Source organism: Myripristis murdjan, chromosome 6 (genome assembly GCF_902150065.1).
Source record: "Myripristis murdjan chromosome 6, fMyrMur1.1, whole genome shotgun sequence".
NCBI classification, from domain to species: Eukaryota; Metazoa; Chordata; class Actinopteri; order Holocentriformes; family Holocentridae; genus Myripristis; species Myripristis murdjan.
Window position 1 is genome coordinate 27,275,025 of NC_043985.1, and position 20,843 is coordinate 27,295,867.

A 20,843-nucleotide genomic window follows, 5' to 3' on the forward strand; every position below is an offset into this window, starting at 1 on the left:
AATGTTTTGTGGCAGTTTTAAAGTCAGGGCTACTTCCTTCCACCAATTTAGGATCTAGCTCACTATAACCCTGGAGAATTAGACTGCTGTTATTTACACCGCTGTAATCCCCTGAGCAGACAGATGAGGGCGTCAGAGACCTTCCACACTGGCCGGGCAGCGCACGGTGGCGCCACCAGCAACAGTGATGGAGGGTTTGGAGAAATGCGACTGCTTCCTTGACATCTGGCAGGTTGGTAAGATGGAAGATGAGTGATTTTCTAAAAAAAAAAAAAAAAAAAAAAAAAAATCCCTGCATTGCTCTAAGGGTTTTGGCTATATTGTTAATAATCCAGTGAGTCATCTCCACCCAAATAGAAACATAAACATTATGCATGTCTCTCAGACTGGAGTTATGATTTAACAGATAGCCTCCTAGGATACCAAAATATATATATGTGTGAATGTGGGTGACATTTTTCTAGAAAACACAGCTTGCCGTGCATTTGATATATTTGCAGACAGAGGCAGATACAGGCCATTTTGAGTCATATTGCCAAACATTTTCTGACTTATTTCCTAAATTTATTTTTCTGCAATGACGGCAACAGTGAATGCAAAAACATTTGCCCCATTAGGCTGTATATGACTGATGCTGCAAGAAAACAAACGCTTAAATGGAGCTGCTAAATAAAGCTGCTGGACAGGAGAGATGGACTGAGGCCCTTTGCCTGCGCTTTTAGATCTACGAGCAAAGCGTCCACTTTAGGCTGCACTTTATATCAGGAGACAGCTATAGGGGACCACTTAACTGAAGCCCAGGCAAACAAGCAGTAGAGTTTACAGAAATTAGAGCTGTAGGCCTATAGGAAAGAGAGAGAGAGAGAGAGAGAGAGAGAGAGAGAGAGAGAGAGAGAGTAAAAAAAATAAAATTAATATGACCTATTTTAATCTCACTGACACTGAGCTATCACCAACAAGGCAGGCTGATTTCCACGGGAAGGAAATGACAAAATAGGAGCTAATGAGTGTGAATAAGTCTATAAGAATAATGCTGATCAGACCGCTGGCCCTTTGAGCGTATCAGATATGTGGGATATGCTGCAGGACCACCAAGTGTGAGAAAATGAATCTGCTCCATTCAGCAAGCCCACTATACATTTTCCATTTTCCCCCAGAAGGCTTTATCATGATTCGCTCAGTCTCATAAACAGCACACCAATGAATTTACCTTATTAGTCCACAGCCTTGAATGAACTGGTAATGGAGACCTGCCTAATGGTTGGGGCTTGGTGGAATAATTAACTCTCCCTGTAGTGACAAATGAATTAAGGAGTTGTTTTTGTGTATCAGGTAATATTCACCCTCTCTCTGAAACGCTCCAGTTCAAAAAGGAGATCACAACTGCCTCCTTAACAAATCTGACCTTTTATTTTGTCTGCGCAAGACACGGTGCTCATTTTCATTCTCTGTTATTTCTCAGTGACTGTCTCCTGTGTCTTTTGTTGATGTGAGAAATCTTTTAATGTGCTAATAGATAGTCATGATTCTTCAGGGCTCGAACAAGATACTCTTCAAATCAATGATCATCTCTGAGTGTGCTAATCACTGAGGCAGCCAGAGGCTCCTCTAATCAGAATGTAGATATTATAAAAGCTTTCCTCGGAGAAGATGTGGCCCTGAAGATGCAGGTTTTATTTCCATCAGAACAGCAGGCCACGCATAAATCATAGAAATTATTTTTGGCCTATTCTTTCATGGTGGCTAATATTGTTCTCGTTTTATTATACTTAGGGAGTCTTTCAATGAACAAATGTCAGCTACTGCGGGCTGTTGCATTGCAAGCAGCAAAGACTGAAGTGACACAGTAATTAGATGGCCTGCCTTTTCTGGTACTATTGTGCATAATTGACGTTTTGAACAACCTCATGGTAACTCCACTGCACAATTATTGACGGAGGTAAAGACTAAACCTGGTTGCACACATTGCTCCATAATTAATATCCATATTAATACACAGTGATGGTTGCTACAGCTTCACTTAAATAGTACAGTAGGTGGTGGAAGCCTTAAGGGGCTCACAGATCAAATCTAATTAGCTGTACCTAATACATGAGGGAAATGTCTTTATATTTATCCAGCTCCTCTAACTGCTTTTTGCCTTCAGGCTTTGTTCAGGGAAAATGTCCTGGGGGGGGCATATACACAGGAATGCTACAGTGAACTGCACTACAGAGCCGCTGCCATTGGTTTCATGGTGTTTCCAGAAATGGCTCTTCCAGGGGAGCGTGCAGGGCAGGGCATCCATAAATGTTCACTATAAATGTTCACAGATGAATAGCAACCAAAGAGCCGGATGCTTAGTCATCCATTTTAATTTCCCTGTCATTCTTTAATACACCTGCCTGTTTCAGACAATTATTTCATTGACTTCTGCTGAAGAGGCTGTTTTGAGACATTTTAAAGACCCAGCTTACACTGAGGCTTTAACTATTAATTCATGTCGGCCCCAAAGAATCCCCTTAACATTACTGTCCATCATTTTCTTCTTTACTTCATTTTTTTTTTTTTTTTTTACAGGAAAAAGGTTGGAGAACTTACAACATAGAGAACTGACAACTTACACCAAGAGGCCCACCCCCCTCCCCTCACATCCCACCACCCCTTGTCTCTGAGGAATGTAGAAACAAAGGTAAGAAAGTTTTAAGTGCAGCCAAGGCTACTACCTTTGCCTTTGAGAAGCTTCGCTTGCTCCTGTTTGAGTGAAGGGAATGGATTTGGTCAATTATTCATTAAGTAAGCATGAAGCTTTCTAATGTTCGTTGGCTGCTGATTTTTTTTCCTTAATGCCCTGCAGCTCTTAGTTATCTGTTGGAAAAGAGGGATGATGAAAAGGTTTCACATTTTTATTCATTACAGCTTTGTTGTTTTTATGTGGTGTATGTTGGCTTTTCATCTCGACAGACAGAACTGCTGCACCCCTCAAGTAAACTATTCCTCTCACTCGTGTATGGCCTGGACCAATGATTGAATTAACACTTGCCGCTATCTCTCATGCTGGCAGTCACGGTTAATTTCACCATGTGAAACAACATGATAAAAGTCAGGATTTGATTTGCATTCAGTAAGCACTTATGAAGTTCAAAGTGAAGTTACATGGTACAGTAGAGCAGAGTAGGGCAGAGTGTCCTTTAAAAATGCAGCTGAATATGAGACTAAAGTTGGCACACAGATTCATTCAGACACTTAAAGATATCTTGGTTTCAGCTAAAAAGAAAATACCGGTGTTCAGTTTCCATTTTTTGGTTCATTTCCTACATTGTACCTTTGTTTTACATTATAAGGCATTTCACTTTAAATGGCTTTCTTCTATATTGTGAGGCAAGGTTCTTTTACTTGACATATTATGCCATTTGCTTCTTAGGTCTGAGATTGTAAAAACACTAGCAAGTGCAGGCTTGCTCAGCTGTGTCCAGTTGACACAGCCTGCAGTATATGCCAAATAAAAGAATACAGCTATCTATTCCAATATGAATAATGTGCTCCTGCTGCATGCCTTGATTCAAAATTGTCTGGAGTTCACTGCCACTTACCAAAGTTATTGCCTGAGAAGAAGAGTTTTCTGCAGACAGTGAATTCAGCTAAATTTGCAGTGGTGGATTGCGGCTTCAAATTGATAAGGATGTCTGACAGCGGGAGTTTTGATGAAGTTTCAAAGTGAATGTAGATGTATGAGCAGAAGAAAGTAATGTGGCGTAACAACACACTCCAGTGCAGTGAGCACTGATCCACGTGTGCCTAAAGTAAAGGAAAAATAATGTGACATGAGTGATAAACTCAGTCGACAGTATATCAGTGTTCTCTACCCTGCAGAATCCATTACTCCCTTATCTTCCTGACAACTAAAAGTATTTCAGCCCATGTAATATTTAACATTTTGACTTGTCACAGACTGAGAGGTGAGGGGAATCGGAAGTGGGCAGACTGTGAGGATCAGTAGGCCACCACAGATAAGGTTGTTAAGAGTGCACATGGTGCTTGGCACGCTAGCAGAGTGGGAGGGGAGAGGAAGAGCAGTCAGGGTGGCAATGTTCATTTTGAACACTCTGCTGAACATACAACACCTGCAGCACAGATACACAGGGCTGCTCAGCGTAGGCTGTCTCACGCTCCGATAGCATGATGTTTACACAGCTTAACAGACCAAATCATGGGGCTTTCAGTTTGAGGTTTCAGGCAACTGTTTGACTGTTTTTCTTCCTTTTTTCATGTTGTTGTGTTCTCTGCATTGTTCGTATTTTCTACATCCTGTGAATAAAACATATCCAGTGTGATTATGGAACAAATTGCATATGACTGTATTAGCCTAAAGGTTAGCAAAGCAGTTTAATTCCCCAGACAGGCAGGGAAAATGTGGGTGGGAAGAGTACCTCCCTCAGCCACTGCGGTAGGAGTGCCTTTGAGCAAGGCACTTCACTCCCAGTTTTTTTCCGTGGAGTAGGAGGGGTCGCATTGGGCATTTCTTATGTGAATACATGCAACTATGAAGAAGAGCTAGAAGAGCATCTGTGCTCACTTGACTCTCCCTGGATAAAAAATTAAAAAAATAAAAAAAAAAAAAAAGGAAAAAAAAAATGGACGAGTGATTTTGGCTCTATCACCGTTTCTTTATGCTGAGAGCGGATTTGAAGCAGAAAGTCTCCCGCAGCTGGAGAAGCTGTTGCTGCGTTCACACTCGGCTCAGGCAGAGCGGAGGGGTTTGGTGTGAGGCAGGGACCCCTCTGACCACCACACGGGGTGGGGTTGGTTCTCCGAGGATCTCCGTCCCCGCGCGCCACGCCCCCGCGCTTGGCGCTGTCCGGTGCTCTGGTGCTGAACGCTGGGTACGAAAACAGCCAACTGCCTGCAGCGCCGTGGACTGCCTGCACGCAGCGGCGCTGAATGGAGCCAAACGACGGATCTCACAGGATGAAAGAGGTTAAAGTTCAGAGTTGTCACCTGAAGGGATAACGTCGTGGATACAGTATGTGGGAAATGTCTTTTTAAGTTTTTGCTTTGTTTTCCTCCCCAATGATTTGCTGTCAAAACTCCTGAGCCATTCGGAGGAAGGCTACACAACTTGTCACCAACATGATTTGGGGTGTTTTGCTATGCTGCCTTCTCACACTGGCTTTTGGATATAAAACGGAGGAGCGATTGCCTTTCTTTCACGGGCATGTTTTTGAGAACTCTCCGACGGCGTCTAAAGTAAACGGACTCAGCATTCCGGTGAGGCGCATCAACGCGCAAAAATGGTGCCCAGAGTCCGGGATGCACTTGAAACTGTATGGAAACGGCAGCGAAGATTTCCGCGTCTTCGCCCACCACAAGCGGGGAAATATATTACTGAAAACTTCCCGGGTTTTGGACCGAGAGGCTCACTCAGAATACCTACTGAGTCTAGGTTTATGTTGCCAGACCTGCGAAACAGAGCCTGTCGTCTTCGAGGTTGCGTCGGTAAAAGTGGACGTTTTGGACACCAACGATCACGAACCCACTTTTCGCAGTGCAGACACCGTTCACATAACTTTGGACGACACCACTCCTCTCCGTAGTGTGATTTATAGGCTGGAGGCTGACGACGCAGACAGCGGAAAGAACGCAGAGTTGACATACATTTCCATCCCCAAAAATGGCAGTTTTTATGTTGTCCCGAAAACAGGTGACGTTTTGCTGGTTGACTCTATCCTGGGGCTCCCCTCTAAAGTCCAATTCTATGTTTTTGTAAGAGACCACGGGTGGCCCCCTCTGACCAGTAAAGGTTTAGTTGTTACCATCACTCCACAAAGGTGGGCAATGCGTCCTGCTGAATTAGGGGAGTCAGGAAGGGCAGGACGGTCGCCGAGGGCATTGCTGGACCCTGGCACCGTGGTCTCCCTCAACGTGTCTGAAGACGCCAGCATTGGCTCGGTGGTAACGAGCCTGAGTCCCACCAGGTTTCAGTCAGCCACCTTCGAGCTGATTTACCCGGAGTCAGAGAGCTCCCCGGTCACTGTGGGGCGCGACAATGGAGATATCACGATAGCCAGGCGTTTGGATAGGGAGACAGAGCCATTCGTGGAGCTCACAGTTAAGATTCAGGATAAACGAGGTGTGTAGCCCATTCCACTATTAATACACACTTAAGTGAAGTCATGTACCCCCTCCCCTCCTACCCTACTCCTTTTCCTCCTCCCACCCTCCTCCCTGGGAATTATTTGCATTGTGCCCTATTTTAATGAAATGCTGCTATTACATGCATGATATGGCAAAACTGTGCCGCCATCTGGACAGCTCACCCTTCACCAGCAGAGCTCACCCCCCCCACCCACCCCCACCCCCAAAAGGCCTGACATTATATCACCACTGAGCTGTCAATGTCCCTGCAGCACAGACTCATTCAACAGGTGTGCATCATTATCATCTGTCATCCACATACCTGAAATATTATCCTTAAACCTTGCACATCAATATTACATCATTGCTTGGAGTCATTTTTCAGCTATCCCAATAGTGCTGAGATTTATTATGATTTTAGCACTTTGGCAAGATGTTTCAATTATGGATGAACATTATTCAAGGGAGGCACATGATGATCTCCTCAATATATATTTAGGGTCTTTGTGAACTGGATGAATTATGGCACTGATTGACATGGTTTGTGACTGTGAAGTTGTTTTCAGTGCTAATCCTTGCAGAGTGCCAAACCACCACGACCCTCTCTCTCTCATCTACTGGCATTAGCCCTCTAATCCTCCTCTCATTCACTCCCTAGTCCCAGGGATTTGAAGTGCTGCTGCCACAGTCAGGCAGCGTCTCGGTTTCTTGGAGGAAGAGTGAAACTTTGTGTATCTGTTATTTTAGTTTTGTTTTGTTCCCTCAGAAGTTAAATTCACAGTATCCTGCAAGGAAACATTTGTGGCTCAGAATCTAAATGATTTGCTCTGTAATTGTGCAGCACAGCATGCAGGAAACTATGCTATGCCTCTGTTTGAATAGCCTGCTGCTGTTACATTGCACAGCACGTTCTAAATTGTAATTGCATGCCTGATTTGGGCACATTTTGGTGAAGAAGTATGTGGAGGTTTTTCAGAATGAGCAAAAATAGTCTTGCATTCTATCATTGTTCATAGATGCATAATAGAAATAAGCCGCTCTAGCCTGACAGATATTCAGATACCTTCCTCCATTTTCCCTCTCACCTGCCAAACTCTCCTCTCCTGATCAAAGGCATGGCATGTCCTTTATCCGGTGAATATAGCTTTCCAGACAGAATCCTGACTCGAGTCTACGAGGGCGGGCCTTTCTTCTCCTTGTCTCTGTCCCAATCCTCCCATACATGGCTCTTTGAATGATGGAGTCCATTTTAGCTGGTTTTGTGGGATTTACCCTAATCTTCTCCCACTGGAATTGGCCTACTACCATTGCATGTGGGTTTTGCAATGAATATGTGGTCTCAGAGAGACAGAAGCAGACAGAAAAAAGGATGAGAGAGAGTCTTTATGTGTGTGTGTGTGTGTGTGTGTGTGTGTCGGTGCGTAGGTGTTTGTGTATGAGATTACGTGGCACTACTGAGGCACACTGAAATTGACTTTCCCAGGTATGTTTGCCATAACAACAATTTTAATAAGACCCCTTGGTGTTGCATTGTCTCTACCCATTTTACTCCTGTGAACTCCCGCTAGCGTAGAGCTGTCCATGGTGCTGACCGTCACCTGCTGAGTGCCAGACAGAAAGCATCGTCAGGTAAAAGTCTACCTACAGTTGTTCAGACTTACAGTAGCATGCAAAATCAGCAACATCGACTGCATATTAATCTGACTACGGATATTTAGTACATTCCTCATATACATTGACTCAAAATCACAAAACACTAAAGGACCAGTGCTGATAAATGTCTACCCTCTGCTCCTCTTCTTTTTCCTCTTCTAAATAACATTTATACCAGTAGTATACCACAACAAATGATCATAATGATAATCATTCCATTCAGCAAAGCTTATATATGATTTTCTTATTGGGAGATTGTTACAAGGCCTCATAGATAACTGTTTATTGCACAGCCTCCTAGAAAGTATTTTCCATCTACTTCAAGTGACTGGGGAGAAAAGGTAAATGTGCATATTGACTGTGCACAGCAGATTTACCAAATGCTCACAGAGCACGTTCATTAACTGGTTAATGTGGGCGTGAAATGCTAATCACAGTGGTGCAAGGCTTTCTCATGTTAATAAGTTTTGTCTGTGGGCACAGCGTTCTGATTAGAGCCATCACAAGAGATGTCATTTGTGCTATTGAAATGGAGATTAAAAAAAAAGTCAAGTTTGACACTTAGATATCTTTGATAAATTATTCTGGCACACTACAGATAATGCAGTAGCAACACCACATCGCCCTCAAAGTACACTCCACCCTCACTCTGGGAGCACGTACCTACCTGTATGCTGCATTTACCAGAAGCCCATTTTCTGTTCCAGTGTTTCTAAGACATGACAGACACTAGGCCTTCTTTCATTCATTTATATTCATCAATGCTGAAGAAGTATAAATGTTGAATAAATTCAATGTTAGGCTGTAGTTGAGCAAACTGAAATATGTATATTTACCTGTATTTACAATGAATCGGGGTCCAACAGCACTGAGAGCATGCTGTCACTATGCTCAGTGTTTAGCTTACCTGCAGGGAAAGGGTATCAGTGTTTCCCACAGAATGACAGTGTAACAGCACATAGGGATGGTGTTATATATTTGTCCATTGAAAATATTTGAAAGAATACATAACCCTTTTTCTAGTAGTGTTATTTCACCTTTTTAATTCCCACACACACACACACACACACACCTATACCTCTGATGTCTCACTGTGAACACCAGCTTGTCTCGCACTGCCTCTTTCTGTCTCTCTGTCCCTGTATGCATCTGCTCTGTTGACTTTTTTTTGTCAGCAGTGTGTTTTATAAAGACAGTCAAAAAATACAACTTGCATCTGTTTTTTTTTTTTGTTTTTTTTAACCATAATTGTGTTTTCATGATAGCAGGTGAGCTGCGTGTTTGGGAGGCTTGTAGTTAAGGACATATTGAAATGATTGAAACCAACGTGGTGCCGAATGACATTTCCTTTGTCCAACACTCTGTAGTTGCGAGGCATTTAATAACATTGGTGCTCTCATTTGTTCTCTCAATGTGTGACAGTCGCTATTCCCTTGGGTGCTACTAAATGGAAAGGTGTGTGTATGTGTGTGTGTGTGGGGGGGCTCCTTCTGTTAGGTATGTGCCACTAAAATTAGTTTTGTAGGTCTGTGGAAGTTCCAGACTCATACCCCATTGACATTTGCCATTTAAACTCTTGGAAGAAAACATGCATTTAAGCAGGGAGGGGGCAGTTCTCTATGTATGGGAAACATTGGAAATGCAGTTTATCATCCATGCATAGAGAGTATGGACATACACCAAAACATGCTTACGTCTCACAAACAAGCATGTGATTTAAAATCACCTATAACAGATTGACCATAACCCCATGAAGCCAATAGCCCTTTAATTACTTCACTGTTGATACCCAGATCTAGTTTAATTATTCATCACTGTGACTGGCATTTTCTGCTGACATTCACTGTTTAATGAACATATTTACTCTAAGATTATGCAGTTTGCACATTTGTACGAGTACTTGATTCATTCCTTAAAAAAAAAAAAAAAAAAAAATGAAACCAACAAACAAAAAAAATACTCATTTTTGAAAGTAAAAAAATATAAATTACCTTCTTGGACCTGTGATTTGATACACCTCAAAGTCCGGTTTTGCTCCGTTTATTATCTCAGCTATGTCATTGTGGGAAGAAAACCACTAATTGTGATGAAAACCAATTAGGATATGAGTATAGGATATCATATTTGGATAATTCTACTTCACTCTGCTATTTAAAGTGGATGATAACACAAGTAACAAATGATATATTAGCTGGTAATTGCAGTATTATTTTCTAAAATGAAATTTTAAACATCATATTATCATGCCACCCACCAGCAACTGTAACACATAAACAAAAATAAATGACTATGCACTATATGATTGTTGTCTGGGCTCCCCACTCCTATATGCATCAAATTTAGTCAATTTTGGGCCCCCTGTTACCCACCGCCTCCAACACAATCACACACACACACACACACACACACACACACACACACACACACATGCATACACACTAGTATACCCATGCTGGTGTTGTTGGAGAGATGTTTGTCTTCCTTGGTGCAGTGAAAAATGCTAGAGATAATGTAGTGGTACTTTTTGCCATAGTCTGTGTTTATCAAAGCACAAGAACAATGGTAAAAGCAATGGAACTAGGCCATGACTCAGGATTCACAGAAACTGGCTAGGTGGTGTTGTTTTGGAGGAGAGGGACTGAGGGACCTGCACAGTTCTTTCTGGAAAAGGATTTTGTTGCCCCAGCAGAGAACATCGGCTCAGATTTGTATTGGAGTGGAATTTTGCTTTTGGTTGTCCCCCCGGAAGACTCCCTTTCTCTGCACCTGAGCAAAAATCTGTTAATGGTATCGGATGGGTTAGGAGAAGTATTGAGTAAGTGGTGCAATCCTTTGTGAGTTGGAGTGGGGAATATTGGAGTGGTTTCTCCCTCCTTTCTGTATCTGTGGGCAGGATGGCATTCAGCTTGTGGTAATCACCTCGACTCAGCCTGATGTGTCAGAAAACCTCTCTCTCTCTCTCTCTCTCTCTCTCTCTCTCTCTCTCTCTCTCTCTCTCTCTCTCTCCCCCACTCTCTTTCTCTCATAATGTCTTGCCTCATGCTGTCTTTAATACAGTGTCCTTTTTCCTACTGGTTTCCCCCACTATATTTGCATATTCCCCCTTGTGATGTGAAATGAATTGAGAAGAGACCTGATCTCATTTTTATTTGTAATTTGTGACTGTGGGGCTGTTTGTTTAAGTAGAAAACAATTCCACAAAAGGCTGTCTGCATTTATTCAATTTAGGAACGAACGCCTGTGGTGACTGTGTTTTATTTTGTGCTTGCTTGTGACTGTTCATGCAGCTGCATGCACAAACATGCTAGTGAAGGTTTCACACACTCAAGTGTAAATTTATTTGTGTATCTGTCTGCGCATGTGGTAAATGGTTATGATGGTCCCTTCTGTATCCAGATTCCCTACAGTACAGATTCTCCGATTTATTTTATCTGATGCCATGCTTTTAATCTCTTGCATGCAGCGGCTGATTTCTGCTCTGCGGTTCTCAGGATATGAACTGAATGTGTCTGAAGAGCATACACCTCTGCAGTCTTCTGCTCTTTCCACTGTCCTAGCATGTTTCTGATGCCCAGTAGGAGGGAAGCGGGGATTGAGCGCTACAGTTTCTTTAAGATGGGATTAAGTAGGCAGCAGGAGCAAGGCGAAAAAAGAGGGTAGCGCTCCTGGACTTGCAGATATTTAAAGAGGGATACAGCACACTATTACTGTATTAGGGGCACAGAAAGGTTGTGGGTAGCTGTACTGCTGAGGGCATGGTCACAGTGCATTTCTGTAACATGAAGCAGGTATGGTGAGGCGAAAGGAGAGAAAGCTTAGCAGGGATAAGAGAGAGAGAGAGAGAGAGAGAGAGAGAGAGAGAGGGAAGGAGAAAGGAAATAATGAGTATGATGAAAGGTATGTGTAAATGCATGTCTGGGTGTGTGTGTGTGTGTGTGTGTGTGAGTGTATGTGTGTGTGCATACTGAAGATAAGTAAAGGGCAGGCAGATCAGAGGCAGGGAGTTGTATACTGCCGATAAGAGGTCAGCTCGGTGAGATGTAACTGTCAGATGGTTAGAGGGCAGAAGAGAGAAACTATTGGGGTGGCAAGAGTGCAAGGAGGGGGGAATGAGGTGTGCATGTGCTCTACCCTGCAGTGCTGAGTGGATGGTTACAGGGCTGAGGCGGACGGAGAAATATATACCATTGTATAACAGAAAAAAGCAGTGTTCTAGTATTTTTCTGAAAATTGTCTGAGGGCAAATGGAGGGAAGATGAGAGGAAATGTATAATCTGGCCTTTTGGCAAGGCCTTCTGAGAAAGCAAAAGATGTCTAGTGGAAAAGAATATTGTGTAAATATTTTTTAAAAAGTGGTTTTCAAGAAAGCACGGAACACATGTCAAGAGTTGTGCTGTCATTTCCGTCATTTTGTAGTTTGCGTTGTTATGTGTACAGTATGAGCCAGTTATATGTGTGATTGTTTACATTTGGTGGGCTCATTTTGACTTGCGATGTGTTTCATCTTGCTTCTTAGGGTTCCATGTCCTTCCACCCTGGCTCTCAAGCATGGGTGCAATTTTCAACAGGGACTGCGGGGATACATCTCTTATCACTTTTGAAAACGGCAAAGTTTTATACCTGCACAGAACAGACAATGTATGCTGCCTGTAAAGTTTCTATGAAGAGCATGTCTATTTAGCAGTGCTGTTTGAAAGTGTGCATTAGTGATGTCTTCCAAAACCACATTTAACCACAGTTACTTCTCATTAAATGTGGATTATAAACCACATTTTGAAATTTGGCTGATAATTTGCACATGAAGGTAACTACAGTAGCCAGCTAGTGCCACTGGATCAAAGGAAATAATGGCTTGCTAGCATGGAGGTAACATGTCTATAAAAAGTAAAAAAACAAAGAAGTTGAATCATCTTCCCCCATCGGTTCATCTACCCTGAGCCATGTGAGGTGGTGTACCAATGCTAGAAATTAGTTTCTATTAGTTCATAATGGATAAAAGCTGTCTTCCCCCACCTTTCAGACCATAATTACGCCCCTGCTCTGGTGTTTTTGTCTGAAGGACGTGAGGCCTACAGCCATTAGTTCCTATACATTTTAATCCAAATGGCAAATAAAAATGACATTTGAGAAAGATAACAGAGACAGAGAGAGAGAGAGACACACACAAAGAAAGAAAGATGCAGAGTGAAAGAGGCAGAGAGGCAGAGAAAGTAAGTGAAAGAGTGAGTATGTGTGTGCTTAGATGCCGGGGTTACAGCAGGACAAGGCAGCCCTCCATTCCCAGACACAAAAATGGTACAGCCAGAGGCATGGGATAAGCGTGCAGCATGTATGTGTGTGTGTGTCTGTGTGTGTCTCTGAACGAGGGCTTCTACGTTCTTGTTGGAGCAGCTTGAACAAAAGACCTGTATAAACAATTAAGCCAGTTTGTGTGTGTGTGTGCGTGCGTGCATGTGTATGCCTTTGTGTGTATATGTGACACCTTAAAGATGGGTAAAAGCTGTGGAAAAGGTCACATATGGCGTAGTTCTGTGAGCATAGTCATGGGGACAGGGAGGTTCTATCAGGCAGAGAGTCTGCATTATTGATGTCCATTACCACAGACATTGTCAAGTCCAGACATTGGAGAGAGGCAGCTGCTGTCAGGTAAATGTCTCGCTGACCTCCAAAGGCACAGAATCCCAGAATACTTCCGTGCGAACCTGCTGTCTGTCTACCTGTGTGATGAATGAATACAACTTGTACATTTTACAGGGAATTCATCACCAACTGAGAGGGTTTCACTGTTATTAAATCTCATCTACGATGCACTGACACCAGCTTAGCGGGAGGCAAAGGTTTGAGTTTGAGGGCTTTGTTGACATTGATTTAATTTGCTGCAATTGTTTATGCTGCCTCTGTCTAACTGTAGAATGATTTGTAATGAACACAGCAACAGAGAGTTTATTGTTCCGCGACGGGAACGCCCGTTCTCCTGCACACCTGTCATTTTGTTCCCCATCCACCTGGAACTTTTGTCTGGGCTTCACCTTTGCATGCTCCATGCTCCATAGCCTCTCTGTGGCATTTCCCCGGAGGACTGAATTGATTTTGTGCTATTGATTAACCAGGAGCTGTTTTGCCCCCAGTCACAAAACATCGGTTTAAACAACAATTTATATGTCAAGGAATAGACTGCGACAGACTGTTGCTGATAGTTTACAAACTCACAGAGAGGAAGGTGTGTGATTGAGTTGAAGTGCTGATAGAACTGTCCTAAAGCACTCTAATGAATCAGCCCTTCAGACAGGCCTGCCTATAGGCTAGACTGAGCAAGGAAAATTGGAGCTGGCACAAGGATATGCTGTGGGAATTCAATGCCTTGTGTTTATTTATCTATTTTGTCTTGAATTTCTCAACCTTTTGTACCCAAAGGTCCAATTAACTGAGCATAACAATGGTTGCAGCTCAGTTCTCGGTGGCCCAAGGAGGCACTGATAAACACACTAGGCACAGACAAGTTTGAAAGTTTTGCCGGGTGAACTGTGAACAAGGAGGATTTTTTAGCGCAGGAGGAAAGATCACATGGCTGGCCAAGTTGCCTAGTGAGATGTTTTGACATGCCATGAACTTTGCTTTGGAGAAAAGAGCAGAAATTGCAGTAATTGTGCGACACCAATTTGCACAGCAACAATGTGGCTTTTGTTGAAAAGATGAAAATGACTGCTATGCAAAAGAGACGCTTGCATGAAGGGAAAAGACATTCGCTCATTCGAAGTCTGACTGGCGATCAAAGAAGATGATGTTGAAGCCAAGGGAATCACAGCTCAGATAATAAAATGCTTTTGAAGATGATGTCCATCTCACGGTTCAGTTATTTAATAAATTCTGGGAGATAGAGAGACTACGACCTCATCTTAGCCAGAGGATGACTGATTACAGTAGCAGGTGTCTTTGATGCACGGGAAATGTAGTGCTGCTCCAGGCTGCTGGACCCCATCTAGGTGAAAGCATGGGCTCTATGGGCTTTTTGGATATTACTGAAAGGGGAACAATGTCTGCACAATGCATATCAAAGCTCCCACTGAGTGTATTGTGCAACGTTTTTGACCACTAGGGTCTTCATCAGGCTATTTGGGTATTTACACATGTGAGTTTGTGTGAGGGTGCGTGTGTGTGTGTGTGCCAGGAAAGAGAGCCGGATAAAAAGAAAGATTGATAGGCATGTAAACAGAGGGCTAAACACTGTTCAGACCAACAAAAGACCGATTCTATTCCTGCTTTGCATTCTTTTGTTGTGTTGTCATCTCAGTTGGAGTGCTATTTTCTTCCCATCTGTAGTCGGACATTTCTGTTTTGTCCGCTCCAAACTAGTGTGTGTGAGTGTGTGTGTGTCTGTGTGTGTTTGTGTGTGTGAGAGAGAGAGAGAGAGAAAGGGAGAGCATGTGTGCGATTGCTTTTTGCTCTAAACAGTGATCCGACTGCCAATTTGTGTCTGCTCTCAACGTCCATGGATCTCTGTCTTTGTCTCTCCATCAACAGTGCAAGGCTTAATTCTGCGCACTAATCAGACCATATGTTCTCTACAGTCTTATGATGTGCTGAGAAGGATGGGAGAGAGATACTATGTTATTAGAAGTGCCGGTCCCACGCTGGAAACTCAGAGGCGCGCGCACACTATGGATCGAGAACGGGATCTGAGAGCACAGGGTTCACTGCGGTCCTCTTAACCCCCGTTCCTCTGAATGAAACAGGAAAAGAGCAGAAGAAGTCAAACTCCTGCATATTCCTCTGCGTCCATGCCCGTGCACATATCCGCATTTAGACGGTGCTGAAAAACTGCCAGCCTGTTTTGCATGTTGCCTCTCACAAGTTATCGACTTGTAATTACTTCTGCCCTCTCTGCCCCGACAGTGCAGCTGCAGTTTAATCGAGTAATTTTAATAATTAATTGCATGACTGTTCGTTAAGTTGCTTTTGATGGATATCTCTGACTGAAAATTGACTGCATCTGTCAAACCCTAAATTGAGGATCTGTCCCTAAACGTTCTGTTACCCCATGAATAATCATGTGTTGAGAGTCATAAACGAGTCACTCGGCTTGTCATCATATTTTGATTGATTGCGAGATCATTGTGTAGTTACACCGCTAAATCCAACTTTTGATGCATTACGTTTGTAAGATATAAATATGAGATTACATCCAACTAATATGAGTATCGCATCATCATAGATTTGGGGCATAAAGTTGATTATTATTTCTATTTACTAAGTATATAAGAGATAATCATGGATTGCTGTTGTTAATGTTGCTTTGATACCAGATATTGTGATAAATGGTGATGAGGCAGGGGTGCTCATCACTCAGTTCTGATGATGTTGCCCCCTATCTCTCGTGCACACTGTGGGTGATAAACATTGATTTTGTTTAATCTTGCTGGCTTGCTGCTAATGCTGATCTGGATGGGAGTTGGGAGATGATGGTCTACACAGCACACACTGCTCACTGGATTAGTTATTCTAAATGAAGACTTTATCCTTATCCTCCTTTCCTCTTTCCCCATTACCAGTGTGCCAGACTGCAGTCACATGCTAACTTACAGTACGCCACATGTGATTAGTGCAGTGTACAGCGTGTTTTGTGTGTCAGCGTGCATGCGTGACTTTGTGCATTCAAGTGGCAGACAGAATTACAGACACTCTCATCTATGTGTTTTTTTGTCTGAGTGCAATTATGCATGCATGCAGCATCCATGTTTGAGGAAGTGTAATCAGAACTGGAGCCCGTGCTCACACACTCTACCTACTGTTCCATGCTAATGCGTTCACCTGCAACAGCAACACATTTACAATGTTGAACACGTTATTGTCCCTTTGCGCAGCAACGGGGCCAAACAGTGATAGGGCCTTCCCAGAATGCCTCCTTCTCCGGTGTGGTAAACAAACCAGGCTTCTGGTTCCAGTGATAGATTAACACTGTCTCACCCATACACTGTGCCTTGTTTTCCCATTAAACCTGTGCGGCTCTGTCTGTTTCTTCGGCCTGGCCTTGGTCCTTCTTGGTATCTAAGTGTGAATGTATCTCTGTGAATGTGCACGGGTAGTGCATGTGTGTATTTCTATGGAAAGATATCGAAAGGGCTCTCAGGACAACCCCCATCAATCACAAACTCACAAGGAAATGGAGAGAGGGATGGGGGATGAAGAGAAGGATGGAGGTCACCACAGAAAGCAGCATCTAGGGAATAGAGAGAGAGGAGAAGAGTAGATGGATGGATGGACTAGTCTGGGCTGCCTCTGATTGAGCTGGGTAGTGTAGTTTATATCCTTTAGAGATAAGGCTGGGGAGCACTGCTCAGCAGCTTCCTCTCCCTGTAGCTCGAACTCAGCGTGATAATAAGAAAGCGTGAATGGGGCAAATTGAATTAATGCCGCGGCACACCATAAAAGCCCTAACTATAATGCATTTTAAAATCCTATAATGAGCAGAGAGCTAAAATAATTTCACACTCCAGTGAAGAAGATGGGCCTCTAACAGATTTTGGGCTAGGCTGACACTGCCAGGGCCTTTGTCATTTAATGTGACTCTAGGTGCTATGTCGAAATGATACTTACTGTTACTTCCAGGGCCACAGCGGCGTGTGGTAAACTTAGTGTACAAAACATTTAAATTCCCGATACATAACACAGAGCTTCATCAGAGCGTGGACTGCTGATGTCTCGCCTGGGTCAGTTTCACAGTCTCAGGGCAAGACAGAGTTGCAGAGAGGGCACATCTGCCATGAAAGTACTCCCTCATTACTCTCCATTAACAGCCCATTCAGTGTTGGGGACAGCAGTATGAGTTGGACACTATCCCGCATGTATCCGTGCACATTCACATACACACACACACATATGCACGCGCACAGACAGAAAAACACAGATGTGTGCGTATGCATGCTCACCCAGACAGAATCACACTCAGTATTTCTCACTCTATTTCCCAAACTCGCACACACTTTGCTCTCACATCCTCATCGTTAGAGGCACACCATCATAAAGCTGAAATTACCTCTCCATCATCAGACCCGACAGACAGAGAAAGATAGCTCTCTGACACGCAGTAACACTAACTTATGAGCGATGAGGGAGACAAAGGACTAAGTGAAACCCTCTGGTGTGAACGGCCGCCCTTCCTCTTTAGAGCGGTGGAGAGCAACATGGCCGTAACCTCTGTCCCCTCTCCTCTCCTCTCCTCTCCTCTCCTCTCTTCTCGAACACACTCATTACCTGACAAATGCTGTTTTTGTTCCTCATACTTTCCTTGCAACTCCTTGGACTCCCCAGTCAATCTCAGACTAGAATGAGCGTGAGAGTGGAGTGCAAGCGAGCGTCACACCGGTCTCACACCCGCAGCTGCATGGTTACACAAACACAACACCTCTCTGTCACTTCACCACACCGATGTCACAAACATACATGCATTAGGGATCGACTGATAAACCGGCAGACTTTCAGTGTTGCTCTGAAATCTATTTTTACTGCTGACATTTGGCAGATTGTAAATGTTGACATTTTGTTTCCTTTGTTTAAGGAGATGTATTTACTACAACTGTCATATTAGCAGAACTAAGACAGAACAAAGCCGACATGGCTTTTTTTTTTTTTGGTTTGTTTGCTTGTTTACAAAATTATCTTAAGACAGGCCTTGTGTCTGAAGAGCTGAGTTTTTTTTTTTTTTTTTTTTTTGCTCCTGCACTATGATTCTTACAAAAGTACAATATTGGTGTCAGCCATCATGGATGGGAAGACAGTAGATGTCATTTTGAGCTCACAAAATGGTTCCCATCCATATTGTTCCATCTCTAAAATACATAAACATACAGGGACAGATATCCTTAAAAATAAACACACAAATACCCCTCCCCCCAACACACACACACACACACACACACATGAATGCACAAACAACACACAGTTTGATAAAATTTCAATACTCTTCTCTTGACATTACCAAACACATGCTTGTGCACACATGCATCAGTACACACAAGTGCACGCGTGCGCGCCCACACACACACACACACACACACACACACACACACACACACACACACACACAGTCCTTCCTCTAGATCTCTCACAGGCAGGGAAATGGGAGCTCAGAGTGATGCGCAGAGCAAAGCTGGGAGAGGCCAAACAACAATTTATATCTGTATACCTTAGATCCTCTTAGTGACTGATTGTCCTAGTATATTCCAGCTTGCAATGCATAAATCCATTTAGATTAACTCTCCTTGCGACCTTTCTAAATAACTAGGCTCTGCTGCGGGCTGTGTGACAGCATTTGCACATGTGCTGTTGCACATCTGTGTCATGTGGGCAGATGGATGGGTGAGCAGGTGTGCCACGTATGCTTTGGTGTATAAGAGGCTATTCCTACTCTAAGAATCCTTTAGACGGTAGCAACATCTTCGGTCAGACATTTGAGGATAAAAAGTGTACTTCACCACCAGATGTAATGATGTATAATCTCCTATCTTGTGCAGTCACCGCCACTGGAGATTCAGCGCTAATACTGTACAAAAGCTGTGGCACCGGCTAGTGAAATCATTGTGCACTAATTTAATTCAAAAACTATCATCCAGACGGCTCAAGTTGTGTTTTTGTCCTCACCTACCCATCAAGAGCTCTTCTGGCCTGCAGCTCATTGAGAACGCAGCAGCAAGAGTTGCTTCAGCTCGATGCCTGTTCACCGTGCACTGGCTTCCAGCTGATTTTCAAATCTTACATCTTTATTTTTACACTGCAGACGGTTTGTCTTCACCTTAGTTTGTGGAGCAGGGTGGTTGTGGGGCACATTCGCTCAAATGAGACCTCACGGGGGCTTGATTATTTTTTGCTAACATCAATATGACTTCAGTTGACACATGGACATTTTGGGCTATTTTCTGACTTATTATTTTTAATCAATCAATTTGTTGCCCAACAGTAAATGAGAAACTGCATGCTGGCTCATGGAAATAACACAAAGTGTAGAATCACATTAAGCAGAAGAGAGAAATGCAACAAATATATAATATAAAGGTTTGTCATTTACCTCCCAGAGGAAAATATGCCTCTTTCCACCTCTCCATCTGAAAAATTCTGCATTCCATATCAGCCTTTCACTTTTTTGATTGTATGTTTTGCTACACTAATATAATGCAGTGAAGGTCAGTGCAGCAACTAGCCTGGTGGTGTTTCCTCGACTTCCACCCGAGGCTACCTACAGCTGATGTGTTAGGTCTAATTAATTTATCATAACTGATAATTACTCATTCATTTATGAATTTTTCACATTTATCTTATTTTGTTTATTACACACAGTTGATAATAATTTTTTAAAAAATAACATTTTGATCTGTAAATATGTTTGTTTTTTCCCCTCTCCCTCTCAGACATCTCGGGGGCCGGATGAGACGTGCTCACGGGCTGGATTTGGCCCGCAGCTCGTATCTCTGACATCTCTGTTATAGAGCTTGTAACTCCCAATCTACAGAAATCTATAGAAACAAAGTTATTTATACTGTTTCAAAGTCTGTTTGAACCACAAAATCAAACATTTTTCATCAGGGCCTCTAAACTTTGAAGCAAGTTGCCTGAGGAAATATGATCATCGATACTGTATCTCTTTTAGAGGCACAGATGAACGTTGCATTGCATCTTTTATCCACCTGCTGCATTGTGACTGCTCTCTTTATGCTGCAGAAATAATGTTGATTTGTTGAAAGCACTGGCTCCTATTGGTTTTGATGCAGTGTTTTGTTTCATTTGCTAAAAGGGAGTGCAGACTTCCAGGCCCATGGTGTTGCCTTTTTTATGTGAAGCTGTATTGATAGTTCAAATTCTATTTGTGTCGCTAATAGTAACAATATTACTGCTGCACCGTAGTTTATTAGTTCTACATGAATCTTAATGGAGCCAGCCGTGCGAGCACTCCTTTTCCTACGGCTGATGGTTTGTTAATATCCCAGTTTTGTTTCGATTTTGCAGCATTTTGCAACTGTTTTAATATCATTCAAAATTTGCCTCTTTCAAAACAGTCATGTCATATTTAGAGCTGCATTTTGTGA

At 42.9% G+C, this 20,843-nt stretch overlaps 1 protein-coding gene across 1 annotated transcript in view; it reads left to right on the forward strand.

Moving 5' to 3' along the window:
- The first annotated feature begins 4,961 nt into the window (after nt 1-4,961).
- LOC115361328 (neural-cadherin-like) overlaps nt 4,962-20,843 on the forward strand; it is a 77,842-nt gene continuing 61,960 nt past the window's right edge. The window contains exon 1 of the mRNA XM_030054748.1: nt 4,962-6,109. Within this exon, the coding sequence (XP_029910608.1) occupies nt 5,110-6,109 (1,000 nt within the window). The 5' untranslated portion in view covers nt 4,962-5,109. The remainder of the gene's footprint in view (nt 6,110-20,843) is intronic.